We start from the raw sequence: 14,487 nt of genomic DNA, 5'->3' as shown, positions 1-14,487 counted from the left end.
CAGTAGCAAAAAGGGAAATGAAACTGACCTCTCCACTTCATGGCGGTCACTTAAATGCACCACCTGGGAAAAAGAGCAAAGATATAATGAGCTCATTCATTTTATAGAAAATGACATTGCTCTCTTTCGGATTTGGTGCCTTAAATTTGCCACTCTCTGGCCTGAAGAAATTGAAATCTAGTTGAACCAGTATTTCACGTGAGTCTGCAAGTGTATTAATGCAGTGTTTGGATTTCTCGTTTCATTACTAAATTTTAATTCTGATTATTTTTTGCCTGTACCTTTGCTCCTAGTTTATGCCATCATGGCAATTGATTATGTTCAACAGTTTGTCACTTTATATTTACTCTCTAAAGTGCCCGCTGAAGGCCCAAAACAAGCTCTAATAGTTAAACCCAAAATGTGATTACAACATTTACTCTCAACACTCACTCAAGATTTTATTGCTTTAGCTTGAAAATGGTCTTTGCGAAAAGCAAATGACAGTAGCGCCATTATTACTGTCATTCATACTGTGACACACATTCCCTCTTATCTAGACATTTCAGCTGGGTCTCTGCTCTAACTAGCTTACCTGGCTTTAGTGTGAAAATGACATTTTATTATTTGTGTCAATAACAGAACAGTAAGCTGTGCCAGGGACCTTTGGATGTTTTTGCAAATGCTTGATCACTGATGGAGATTCATAGAAATCATTTGATTATTAAATTCCCAGTAAAATATGGCAGAACTTCCTGCTTCCCAAAAGTCTCTTTAAAAGCCACCACCCCAAGCAAAAAGCAATGTCAAAATGAAAAGTGGAAAAAAGATGTTTTTTCAAGACAGGTGGGAGGTTGAGTATTTGCTTGCAATATTTATAAACCTGTCTGTCTCATATGTGGAGCTGATGTAGCCATAATGAAATAATATAACCATAGGATGCTTTATGAGACAGTTATTGTTATGTATTGTTATGTTTTGTTTATTTATCTGTTTGTTTGTTTTTTCCATAAGTTTTTTTGTAATCACAAGTCAAATGTCTCAGTCAGCAGTTTGACTTTTGAAGTACTTGGGCTCATTTTTGACCAAATTGCTGGTTTAACTCAAAAATATTGGTTTTATTTCTAGTTGGACTGACGTGCCAGCGATTTACATGTATGAGTAAAGGCACGTATGATTCTTGATTTCTCTTCAGCAAGATATCATATATCTAGTTATTTTTGATTCCATGTAATGAAAGTATTTGTCATTTGAAAGGATTCAGAGTAGGCTTGCAGATACAATATATTATGCTAGAAAAAAGCAATGATGCAGTGGACTCTTTTCATGTCATTTCCCCTCTAATCAGTTTGGATATCCTTGGTTTGTTTTATAGAAAGACTTAGACTTATAAGAGTTTTTTGGGAGGAATGTGTCATGTAAAGTTCATAATTGTGCATGAATCATTATTTTTACACAGCACCAATTTTGATCAAACTAATGACTACTTTGGATCAAAAGCGTTCAGTAATATAGGCCCTGTTTGGCCTCTTGAATTGTTTGTGATTTTTTTTATACAGCCCCTTTACTGATCACCTTTCACACTCCTGCCTTAAAATGATGACAGTCTATCAAAGATAATTCCACTCTTGTTCCTGTGACAAACACCAACTCATTCTGTCTGCTGAGAATGGTGAGGTTTTTGGGGAATCTGTAGACTGTTTTATGATTTTAATTAACTTTATGTCTCAGAAACCAGCCTTCAGATTTCTTTCAGGTTCTTCTCACATATTGAAAACATCGGAAAAGGTCAGCCAGAAAGCTTAGAAGAGAGTGAAAGTACAAGAGGAATTTGTGAATTTCTCAATTGTTATGAACATTTTTATTCCAAATATAAGCACTTTAAATAACTCACATTTCATTATAAATGGCATACAGCATTAAAAATGAATAACCACGTTCTGTGTGAGGAGGGCAATGCAAATATAAAGATGTGTAGCTAATCTTATGTAGACTTCTGAAATTTATTCTTTTTCATCCACTGCAGCCTCCTCATCCTTGAAACCTGTTCAACCTGTTTGCCCATTTAAAACAACCCTCATCCCACTCATCCTTTTCACCCTCTGCAGCCTCTTTGAGTCTCCCCAAACATTTCATAACATCTTTGGACCTTTTCCTGCCCTCCAATCATTGCTGCTTGCAGCTATATTTACATTTACCGAGAGGAGGGAAGAAGAGGGCAGTTTGTGTAAAATTTGTTTCATATGTGCGTGCCTGCTAAAAGAGAAAGCCGATTGGCTTGGCAGGAGGAAAGCATCATTTTAAATAAGTCCTCAATGTTAAACTGTTTGCTCTAGGGCAAGGGGATTGCTCACCTCTCCAAATACTATTTTAGCTGGAAAGCACAATATTTCCCAGCCTGAGCTTTCACATGGGAGAATGAGGGAGGGCCTGGGCTCAGTAGTTTCATGGAGGTGGCTTGCAGGCATACTCCATTCTGACAGAATGAGGAGGCACTCTGCAAGAGTGTGGCAGAGAGGGAAGGGGCCCTATTAATAAAATGACTCCATAATGGGTTGCTCCCTGCAGCTTGGCAAAGGAAGACAGGGGGATTGATGGACGAGGCCAAGGCCTACTTCCTCAAGCATACTGAACTCAACTGTGTGGACATGCCTCTGTGAGGCCAAATGCAAGGCCAGGCCCCACATCTTACTGAAGTCCCATTCATATAGGAAGGAAGAACCTCATAAATGCCTTCCTTTTTTTGTGCAAAACGGTCAAACATGCATTTCTTTACATGAAAAAAGTGGCCTAGTCACGTGTTAGGGTTAGGGTTAGTGTTTTAAAACTGGCTTTTATGCTGTATGAAAGGTACAGATAAAGAAAACAATCTGCATTTTGCACCATGTGCACCATAATGACAGAAGATTTTGAGGACGCAACCAGTCAGGATATACCTTCATTTTAATTTACCTCAAAGACTTAAGTAAACAAGCTTAAAAAAATCCTCCCTCCACCTTCAATTTGGGCAGCAGTTATAGTTATCGCTGGTTATGGTTAGAGTGACTGCCTTTCTAATTGTGTATTTGCTGGTCTGAAGGCTACACTCAGTGCCATAGGAGGATCTTGAACTAACCATTTCAACAATGCTCGGAGGCATCCTTTGACACACAAAGTTCCCTGTTAGAATATACATCAGTTTGTATCACCATAGCGACCTCCTTGGATGCTGAGCAGGGGACCTCATAAATATGTAATCCTGACAGATTTGAGGAATTGTCTTCCTCAAGTGTTCCTCTCAAGCCATTTTGTTAATGTCAACATGAAGGAAGGTTACTGGAATAAGTGTTGACATTCAGCCCATGGTGTATATCATTAATAATTACATATGCAAGAATTCCTGTCAGATGACTGCCGAAAAACACTTGAATTCAGGGCACTTTTTCCATCACTCTTTCGTAAGTAATTTGCTATTAAAATGCATAAATTGTGTACAGTAACCCTCTATGCTCACTCATCCTTGTCGAGTTATCCATACTGCACACCACGTTTTACAGTATGCAGTATGTTTGCCTTATAATTGTATACAGAGCAGTAAAAAGCAGATAAGGATCGAAGTCATCTGTTAAAATACAAAATTGTCCAGTTATGAAAATGAAAAATGTCGCAGAACTTATTAAATCACCGTGAAAATCAATGTCAGTAAAGGAAGCAATAGTTATGAATCAATTTATGATTTATGATTGGTTTTGCTTGAAGAAACTATAGAAGAGGAGACAATACAAAAAGACAGAGAAATGGGGTAGACAGCAGATAAGAATTTGCTCTCTACCTTGGTGTGTGTGTGTGTGTGTGTGTCTCTACAGTTCGTACTCTAGCCATCTATTTTTATCATTTATGGTGAGGGTTGCCACTCATCCATTATAATAAGGATTATTCCTTTTGGAAAAGGAAAAATGTTGTGTTTCTGATTGAACACACCTTGCCTAGGCTCTGCTGTGGAACCAAAAAGTTTGCCCATCTCGGCTCACACTTAAGAACAGTGTCCCTTCAGCACCCTTCTGTAATTACAAGAGCTTATGGAGAGCTAAAGTTTTGCCCTCTGCTCCTCGTTAAACCACCACTTGTAAAAGCGCTGAAGCGTGGATGCAGCACATTGCAGCTCAGCAATCCCAGACAATGATATAGATTTCCTCCACAAAAGAACAATTGAAAGGGTTGTCACAAATTTGTCCATTGTCACTGGGCCGCTATCATTTCTCTGTTAATTGCAATCGTTGTAATAGAATATTAGATGCACTACACTGCGAAAGGAGCATTTATGTAGGGGCAGCGCCAGCTGAGATTTCTCCTTGACTATGACCCTTATCTGTCATAATAATAATAATGATAATAACAATGTGATACTTCATTTATCCATGTAGGAAATTTTTTCTTTGCATTGCCCCCTCTGCAGGGAGGCCAAAGCACAGCGTCCGTTAAAGGGCAGCACCCCTGGAGGTGGTAGAGTCTTGCCCAAGGACATTTTGGGAGAACAAATCCTTGCCAACAGGAGGTCTTGGACAATGTGTTCTCCAGTTGAAGGGTTTTTGCCTGACTTGTTGTGCCTTCTTGCAACAGAAGATATCATAGGACAGAAGTGGTTCATATTGCCCATTCTCCTTGTGACTTTCCAGGTCTATTGACAGCCTTCCATTCCTTAAGCCCTTTGACCACTGTCTACCATCATAATACCTTACCCACAAGCAAGGAAAGTATAAAAGAAGCAAAGGATGTTATGTCATAGCGACAGCAATCCAAATTTGCATTCACGTCAAATGTTGGTGCCACTAAAGTTGAAATCACTGGGACAGGTAGAAAAAATCCCATTTTGAACTGCTATACCTATGCCATTTGAACTTTGACAGGACAGAGGTTAAAAACATTGTGAGTCTGTGAAGCAGCTGCACATAGCTCCCATAAAGCCCAGGTCTACCTACAGTTAGCAGATGTTAGCGGCATCCAAAAATAAATATAAATGAACCAATATATCAAATGTGAGCTAGTTAACATTATAACAAAATCACCAATTCCAAAACTTGCTAGGGCTAATAGCCTGGTCAGTTAAATGGAAGGGTGGCAAACGATAATGTCAACCAACAATGTTTCCACACTCGTTGCCAATTTGGGCTCACATGCTGTGCAGTGACATAATGTTCTTCCCTCCTTAATATGTTCTTTGGCCACAACCAAAGCAAGGGTGCAGCAAGTGCCGGGTCAGTGTCTGTATTTGAGGTGTCCGCTCTTATTGCGTTAGACATGCTGTATATCAGGGTTACCCCCAAACTGCAGGGAAGCTCCTCTGCTAGCCTTCAGTCATGGGCTGAATGCAAATGTGCATTTTGACACCTATCTAAATCGCTGTCATCATTCATTTCCCACGCTCTTAAATCTCTCCCTGTCACCTGGCACCTCTGCTGCTTTCCTGCCCCAAAACAGAGCACATTAGCCTTTATTGATGCCTTTGTCCTTTGATACATAATTCATACAAGCAGCCTTTTTTGAATTATTATTTATTTTCCGAGGTTGTTCTAACATATGGATTTGGTGGTGGCGGTGATACAGGTGGATAGGTTGCATAGGGTTCAGTGTTTAACACCATATTATCTGACAGAAACAGGATAAGTCTTTCCCCCAGAGTGCCAGAGTGCTTCACCTTCATGTTCCTCCTATATTGAGTGGCCACACACTTTTTCTTCACCTAAATCTGCCCATATTACCTCTGAAGCTCACCCGATTCACAGGTTTTCATTAAATCCTCACTCCTTATTCAGCTGCTGTATAGCTTGTGGTATAAGCTCATAGGCAATATTGTGTTTTGCACTGCTGCGGTTTGTATAAGTCATTTGACCCGTGTTACTCAACTGTAATGTTTCCAGAAGTAGCTGTAAAGCGCACACAGCCTTGCGTATACTCCTGTCACTCCAGTGTTTAGAAGAAGGTTATTAGTGGAGATGTGTTTGCCTCGGGTTTAGTTAAAGAGCCGCCCTGCCTCCTGCCCTAAGACTGTCTTTCTGCAGCATGCACTTTCTGAATGGCCACGGACTGCTCTGGTGCATATACCACAGTGAAATAGACTTTTGCTCTTTTCTTCATTGTCACAAAAGGCCAGGCACTTCACTAGAGTTCCCATTCCCCTTTTACATAGTGATAAGACAGCCATTATCCTTTGAACCTTTCTTTTCACCGATCCAGGAGAAAGGGAAGAGTGAAAGAGAGGGAGGAGGAGGACAGAGAAAGATTTCTTCCCTGAGGTGAGCCTGGCCTCACCTCTGTGTGGAAGGCGTTTTTGTGAGAAGTGAAGAGGTCCTTAACCTTCTATCAGATGGAGGCACACAGTTGTGTTCTGCTTGAGTAACTGCATTGAAAAGCCCTGAAGCACAGGAGATGGTTCTATAGACTCTGGAAGTGGCGCTAAGAGAGAGAGAGAGAGAGAGAGAGAGAGAGAGAGGGAGGGAGGGAGAGAGAGAGAGAGGGAGAGAGAGAGAGAGAGAGGGTATTGTATGACTTGCTGGAGTATGACCCTCACATGATGTGTTGTTGTGAACCTACTGTATGTTCCTTGTTGAATGGGGCCGTTAGACAGGACGGTCCTCCTTGAATAATGCCACAACAACACAGCTCACACACATTTCCAGAACACACTCAAGGCTCACTTTACAAAGTAGCGGCCGTTTCACCCTCATCTTTTGAAAGGATGCAAAGGATGCAGCAATTCTATCAATATCATACTACAAATATTAGATTTGAATGGTGGATCGTATGGAGGGCTTGTGGGCATGCAGTCTTAAATGGCCCGATCTTGCATAGTCACACCCTTGGCTCACAGCGGGAGGCTTGGAAAAGTTCTGACAAAACAGTTGATGCTGTTGGCTTTTTTCATAATTCAGACCAGTCAAATTTCACTTGGATGGAGCTGTGCACTGGTGCTTGCTTGTTTGCTGTCACAGCATCAGCCAAGGAAGTGATTACAGCTAGCTAGCTAACAAAACAAACTCATTTAATCATTTGTGACATAATAGCAGTACTGGACTCATGAATCACAGTAGACACAATCTGAGCTAAGAAAAAGGGAGGGTTTTGTTTGGCGACCAGTATGGCAGCTCTTAGGTGTTTTATGGAAATTATTTTGTTTCCATTCATTTGGGAAGTGCTTGTGGGTATTAAGTTGTTTGTGGGTTTCATCTAGATGAAAACAAACTCACCACTAAACTGATTATGGACCTCTCAATAACCTCTCTAACCCACCGAGCACTACATGTCATTTAAACACTGCGTCCAAGCTTTAGCTCTCATATTCCCAGGTTCATTTTGGGTATGTGCAGCCCAGTTTTAGCAAAGTAAACAAACTGCACATTTAAGTAATGCATAAACTGTTCATATGCTTTTATGTCATGTATCTCTGAACACACAGTCGAAGACAGAGACATCTACAGCTTTCACTTTTAAACACTATGTGGACATTTTGACAACCTTAAAGCTTTTAGTCAGAGTAAAATTGTTTATTAGGAATGAGCCTCTATTTGAAGGAGGCTTCTCCATTTCGTCAAACCATCGAAGGTCCCGGGGGTCCTGAACTCCACAGAATAATCTCCACTGGCTCTGTTAGCGTCTGCATTTTGATCCACATCTTCAGCAGCGATTCCTTCGGCATTCAACATGGCTAACTGTTCCACGGTTACTGATGTAGAGGAGAGACTACTTATACTATAGATTTGTCTCAACCATGTAGATGATCACAGGCTATCAGCCGTACTTGGTAAATCAAACTTTAACCACAGCATGTCGGTAAACATGCCATTACATCTCTGCTGTGAGGTAGAGCTTTCACGCTGATAAACTGTACAGGCCTTGGTGTTTGGGAACATATTTCTTGCAAAAGCAGTGTTGAATGAATCATCCATTTGAATCCAGTGTTACATAGTAAGCTAGGTAGCTAGTGTGAAGAAACTGTACTCTATAGTCAGAAAAACAAATCAGGATTGTCGCTGTGTTCTTCAAACTCAGAGCAACTGATGTTTGGCTTCGACATTATAAATGGCCAAACTGAGACTGTGAAATTGCTGTTGCTGTACGTAATGTTGTTTGACAGTCATTGTTTTACCACCATATCGTCATCAGATAGCACATTTTTTAGAGACACAGCAAAACTAAGCAGACGTCTTATTTCTTATTGTTTTGGGGCCATCTTTTTATCACTGACATTTGTATTGTCTGTGGTGCTAACTGTGGGGAACTGTCAAGTGAAATTAAATGACTGTGATAGTGGCTCTGCAAAAGTGCTATTGCTACCACAATTGCAGTATTGGTTAATTTATACTGACACTTTGCAATTCCTTTGTCCCAGCTTTGTTTTAAAATTTTCCCTGTTAAAATTCATGTGAGTTGGCTTCCTTCCTTCTCTTCCGTGTTTATGCTTCATGAGGTGATGTTTGATACAGTCTGGCAGTCTTGAACAAGTTTCCACATGACAATTAATGGCAATTAATGTGTTAATTTGTTGAGCTAGACACAAATATGGGCTACCCGATATCCATTTAACTCTTCCGGGCTATATTTGGTGATTTGGGAATATTTTGGGGAGGTGCAAATAAAGTGCCTGGGAGCCACATGTGGCTTGTGAGCCGTGCAATGAGTAGCAGGGCTCTACAAGCTGTGCCAGCGTCTTGTGTGCCAAATGTGTGGCAGGAGGGTGGCGTGAACAATGTGCCCGGCTGCCAGGCACTTCTCTTTATCAGACAGTTCGGCTTGAGCGAGACCCCTATTCTTGTCTTTTCCTATCTCCTCCCGTAGCTTTGTCACCCTCCCATGCACTACACATACACACACATTCACACACATGCACATTCTGCCTCTGCACAGCACCGAGCCTCCTCAGTACGCCGGTATACTTACCTAGAGACGGTTACCGGGGAACGAATGGCACAGAGGCGAGTGACATTGAGATTGTTGGCACAATCTTCCCCCTCTGTGTTTCTGTCCGCTGCTGTTCTCCACCGCTCTGTCCTTTTTATTTTTCACCCCAGAAGGAACCACAGGCCAAATGAGCATGCCTCACTCTGTTTTTTAAGCATTTTCTCTGAGCAGACTTTGTCTCGAAACCTGTTTTTCAGAGATGTACGGGGGGATCAAAAAGCGGCCTGTCTGTGTGTGTCTTTATTGGACATTATGAGAGATGATATAATGGTAGATGCTGATGCTGCTGCCGCTGCTGTGGCTGTGAAATGAGAAAGGATCCCATTTGTCTCATGCTCCCCCTCGGTGTAATGTCTCTATCTGCCGCTTGCACCAGGACTGGACATTGGTGTTTATCAAAAATAAACACACTTTATTGATGGCAAAGTGCGGCATCTTCCACTGCTTGTCATTGCTGTTGAATATCTTGTCTAATTCCACTTATCATTTTTGGCATTTAGCTGCCACTTCTTTTCAGTGCAGCTAACAAAGAGGGTAATAGATGAATAAATTCCTAGATCGCCAAAATTACAAGTTAGCAGTGTTCATTGGTAACCTGACAGTAATCCTGTGATCACAGAATGATGTAAGAGAGCACTGGTGGGAAAGAAAATAAGAGCTAAGAAGGAATTGGGAGTTGTTGTTTTTTTTTTTTTTTCCCCCTCTGAGTGAGCGAGGGGAAGAAGGAGATGTGAGGTACCTCTCGAAAAGATTGGACTTAGGCTAATGTCAGTACTTCTCTTGTGTCTTCCAGGTCGATGATGCCATGCTTATGTTTGATAAGACTACTAACAGACATAGAGGTAAGTGCACAACTTCTGCTCTTCTCCCTTAAATTTCTTCTTTTTTCCCTCTCTCTGCCTTTCTGAAAAGGTGAGAAAATAGTCATTTTATATCCTTTCCCCTTGAGATAACACAGAACAGTTCCATTTCACATGATATTAGGTGTACCATCTGTTCAACAATGGGAGCGTGTCAAAGTAATCAATAAGCTGATACGGTATTTAGAATGTTTGAGTGTTGTATGGCTTGCGTGCTTGTGTGCGAGTGTGTGCGCGCTGGTGTTTGTATGCCCCTGCGATGATGCCGGTGTGAGTGTTTCAGAGAGGTGCTTAAAGGGTGTAAAGATTGCGAGATGGTGGGTGCTGTGCAGTCAGATAACAGCATCAGATAAAGCCCAGGAGAAGCACCGACTTTATCGTTCACTCTCATCAGCTCCTTATCTTAGATTAGGGGACAGTTCTCTCTAAAGCAGAGGACTTTCCAAAGACAGGTTGCCCCCCCCCCCCCCCCCCCCCCCCCCCCCCCCCCCTCTCTCACCCCGCCCCCCTTCCTCTCTGCACTGCAATTATCATGTGCATTTAAAGCAAACAACATGCTAACAAGCTTGACACACTGCCTATAAGCATACAGCCAACTCTTCTATCTGGAGCTCTATGTAACTGTTAGCATGTTGGCTACAAGATGATGGCACTTATCGTTAGTGTGTCACTGTCTTCTCACCATTCATGCACATACGTGTTTTCTGTGTGTGTGTGTGTGTGTGTGTGTGTGAGAGAGAGAGAGAGAGAGAGAAAGAGTGAGAGAGGCAGAGAGTGTGTGTGTGTGTGTGTGTGTGTGTGTGTGTGTGGCCGACAGGTACTGACAGGCGTTTGCACAAGAAAAAGGAGCAGACGCTTCTCTTGTTTTGTCACACCAGTCGGCTTGCTTGCAGGCAGAGCTGGCATTCACCATCTTACACAGCCGGGCTGAGCATTGTTTTGCCATATAGCTGTAAACATTTGTTTGCATTGTGCAGCTGATCCTCTGAAGCTGTGCAAATGTGCAAGACTATTGTCATGGATAGATAGCTGTAGCATCTTTGTAGCATTTTTTTTTTTTATCTTTAAGGTGGCTTCCGTGCATTTCTTTCTCTCCCTCTCCCTCTCCCTCTCTCTCTCTCTCTCTCTCTATACTGTATATCTGTGTCCGTGTGTGTGTGTGTGTGTGTGTGTGTGTGTGTCTGCACTGTATGTGTGAGTATGCTGTGCGGAAGAGCTCTTTGAGTCTGGTAAACAGTTTCTCAGTGTGGAACATGTGAACTATAGTGGGAGTGATCTATGGCTTTGAGGGGATTTTGATCTGTAGTGACAGAACCCAGTGTGAGGTCTGCTTTGAGACGAAGGCTTTTTTCTCTCTCTCCTCTCTTATTCGCCTCTCTTCTCTCTTCTCTCTCCCCTCTGCTGCACTGCCAGTCCTCTGTGAACAGGGATGGGCGCCACGCTCGGTTAGTGTGTTAGGTGTTTGCCTTTGGGCGGCAAAATGCCCTTCAAATGAAGACAATGATGGAGAAACAGCCTCCCTGGCAATTTTTCTGATGACAGGGGACGTATTTATATTGAGTGTGACACGGTGGCGGGAGGCAGGTGCATTTCTTTCTGCAGTGCACTGTTTCTGTCTAACTAGCATTTTGCTATTTTGTTCCTTTGTCTGGTTTGTTTGTTTTTTTTCTGCAGTTTCCTGTGTGAATTCAGAATAGGAGATGTTTGCTGCTCTCCTCTTGGAAGCATAACAGGTGCTATAGGTGGAGAATATTACATTTACTCAAAAAAGGGAAAGAAAACTTAAACAGTAGATCACAATTGATTGATGCCATTGATATGCTCTTATAATAGTAATGTATCAACTATCCCATGTGTACATAAGAGAGGGCATTGAATATGATTTCAGTGGAAGCATTGGTTGCACCCATTTTACTGTCAAACCGGCAGCCTGCGTGCCAAATCAGCTCCCCACTCATGCTCATTTATATCTCACAGACTGATTTATGGTAAGGTGATTTTGTGCATAAACACACACTTCTTCTTTTACATCTCAAATGCTGTCATCTCCTTAAACCATGGCACCCATTGCATGACTCCATGGGACTGGGTGATATATCAATATTATGTATTGATATCATGATATGAGACTAGATATTGTTTTGTATTATCATGGTGAAAATGTTTTCTTCATATATATATTATATATAAATAATATATATCATATAATATATAATTATATGTATGTATGTATGTATGTATGTATAGATATATAGATATATTACTCATAATTTTTATGAAAAATCTCTTGTCTGTAAATATTTTATGAAAGTAACAACAATCATAATATTGTTCTAATATCGATGTTTAAGTATCTGGTCAAAGTTTTTTGATTTTGTCCATATCAATCACCCCTGCTCCTTAGTGCCTTATTTAGAGCCCCCCAAAATAATATCTCACTTTGTGCCTTTGATATCAGCCACATGGATTTTCAGTGGCACATATATCTATCAGTAGTTGATGCTTTGCCAAGTATCATTGGAAAGTGCATTATTTTCCTCATCTGATAGTTAGTTACTCTCATCCAGCCAATCCATTGTTACACTTAAGTTAGTTTCTGACAAATCCCTGGCCTAACTGTACCTGCAACACAGATGTACATTACAAATATGACTTCTGGATTACAGATAATTCACAACACTGTTGAATGTGAAGAGTATATGACCTGGTCCAAACCCTAAATTTAAAAAACAACAACAACAACAAACAAACTGCAGTTCCCCAAAGTCCATTTTTCTTCTCTCAAATGGAGCATTTGGTGTAGTCTCTGTCTGCTCAAGCAGAATAGGTAAAAGAGAGGATGCAGTTGTCCCCTGTAATCAATAACCAGTTTTGGATTTACTTGAGTGCATGTGAGGGGAGAAAAATAGATTTGGCAAATAACTGAAAATGATTGCAACTTTGGTGCAAGCAGCAATTTCAATATACTGCACTACAGAGAGACTTTATAAATATACTGGGGAGATGCAGGCATCAAGTTTGAATTGCTTCCTGAATGAGAAAACAGTGAAAATTAATTGTAGTAATGACAGCAGTTGTAGGTGATCTCTGCTTATCTTGGCTGCGTCTCACACTGTGATTTCAAACGGCTGCAGAGTCTCAGTTTCAGTCTTATCTCAGCACTTTAAATGTGACAGTGCCTTTTAACTCTTTTTTTTTTTTTTTTTTTAAAAAGAGGGGGTGTGTTGTCACAAACACTTAAAGCACTTTATTGGAACAGTTTATCATTGGTGTATGAGATTACTGAAGGTTCTCCACGCGTGATGGACACTTGATTGTAAGCGTGCTTTCTTTAGGGCTGGGGGGGATTGGATAGAGGACAAACGTTACAGTCCGCTAGTAGCAGCATTGTCCTTCAGACAGCCCTTGCGAGGTAACTGCTGGCAGAACGACAGCCAGCGCAGACATTCTCTAGCCCGCTCCTTCCCCCAGTACTTTTTTTTTTTTTTTTACTGTCTTTCACTCTCTTTATCTCTCTCACTCATTCACTCTTATTATTCCTTCCTTTCTTTTACACACACTATTTCTGTCCTGCACCAGCTCCCCACCCTGCTGCCTCTCTTTTCCATCTCTCTCACTCACTCTCTCTCTCTCTTTCTCTCTCTCCTGCTAGAGGACACTCGCTGTAAGCAAAGCTCCTCACAAAGGCACACACTGCACACCATCTCCTTGGCATTTAAAGGAGTAGAATAAGGCCAATTGTGTTGGAAATTGAACTCTCTAAAGCCTTCCCTTCCCACTGCTGCAGTTCATTGTGGGTGAGTTCTGTGTCTTCGGTGAGCAGCTTGGGCTGTCCAGAGGTTGATGCCAGAGGGCGCCCATTGTTCCACCTTCCATTGCAGCACCCCATGCCCCACACAGACAGACACACACACCCACACACACACACACACACACACACACACACACAGACACACACACACATACGCAGAGCAAACCTTCACTCTCCCTTCAACCTTTCCTTTTCTCTTTTTTCTCCTGAAGCCTGTTTTTAGGAAATAACCACAGAGGAATGAACAGACACATATTCCCATTATGATTTGAAAATGATTTTTTTTTTTTTTTAACAGCTGTGATTTTTCATTCCTGAGCATGGTTGATTCAGCTGATCCAGACCACAGGGTGTTGTTTGTGCAGGCAGTGTGCGGAGCACATGCTGCAGGTTTGCTGCGCTGTAGGCGACGCTCTTGGGCAAAGCCATGGGCACAGCGCCTCCGCCGCTAAGGCAAGCTCTCAGTTGATGGACTGCATATACGGCTCGTCATTCCCAGCACTCCAACACGACTTCCCACGCCACCTCCTCATGACAGGAGGAGCTACAGGAGTGCGGAATAAACGCTTTTGGAAGAGCCCTGAGTCAAAATCGTTCTGTCATTCTTTGCCAACTCCCATCCCGCAGGCTGACATATGATCTATGATCTAAAATGTGATTTTACTGTCAAACACAATTGCTAGTGCCAAGGAGAGTGTTGCTGAGGTGAGACAAATGGCATCTCTTAGAGGAGGGGATGGAGACGGTGATGAATAGTGATGAAAGAGTGGCTGAGTGGCAACCACCGTTATCCGCCTAAGCATTGGGGTTTAATTTGTAAGTAAAAGGTAGATGATAGAACAGTCCTTTGTCTTGCTGCCCATAGACATCCTTCATTAAGTGCTACTCTGCCAGACTGTAATT

General features: G+C 41.8%; 1 protein-coding gene across 6 annotated transcripts in view; it reads left to right on the top strand.

Moving 5' to 3' along the window:
• LOC115371410 (RNA-binding protein Musashi homolog 2) overlaps positions 1–14,487 on the top strand; it is a 291,837-nt gene that overhangs the window by 148,475 nt on the left and 128,875 nt on the right. For all 6 annotated transcript variants that reach the window (XM_030068782.1, XM_030068781.1, XM_030068779.1 and 3 more), the window contains exon 7: positions 9,707–9,755. In XM_030068782.1, the coding sequence (XP_029924642.1) occupies positions 9,707–9,755 (49 nt within the window). The remainder of the gene's footprint in view (positions 1–9,706; positions 9,756–14,487) is intronic.

Source organism: Myripristis murdjan, chromosome 14, assembly GCF_902150065.1.
Source record: "Myripristis murdjan chromosome 14, fMyrMur1.1, whole genome shotgun sequence".
Lineage (NCBI taxonomy): Eukaryota > Metazoa > Chordata > Actinopteri > Holocentriformes > Holocentridae > Myripristis > Myripristis murdjan.
This window is presented reverse-complemented; position numbering and strand designations above follow the sequence as displayed.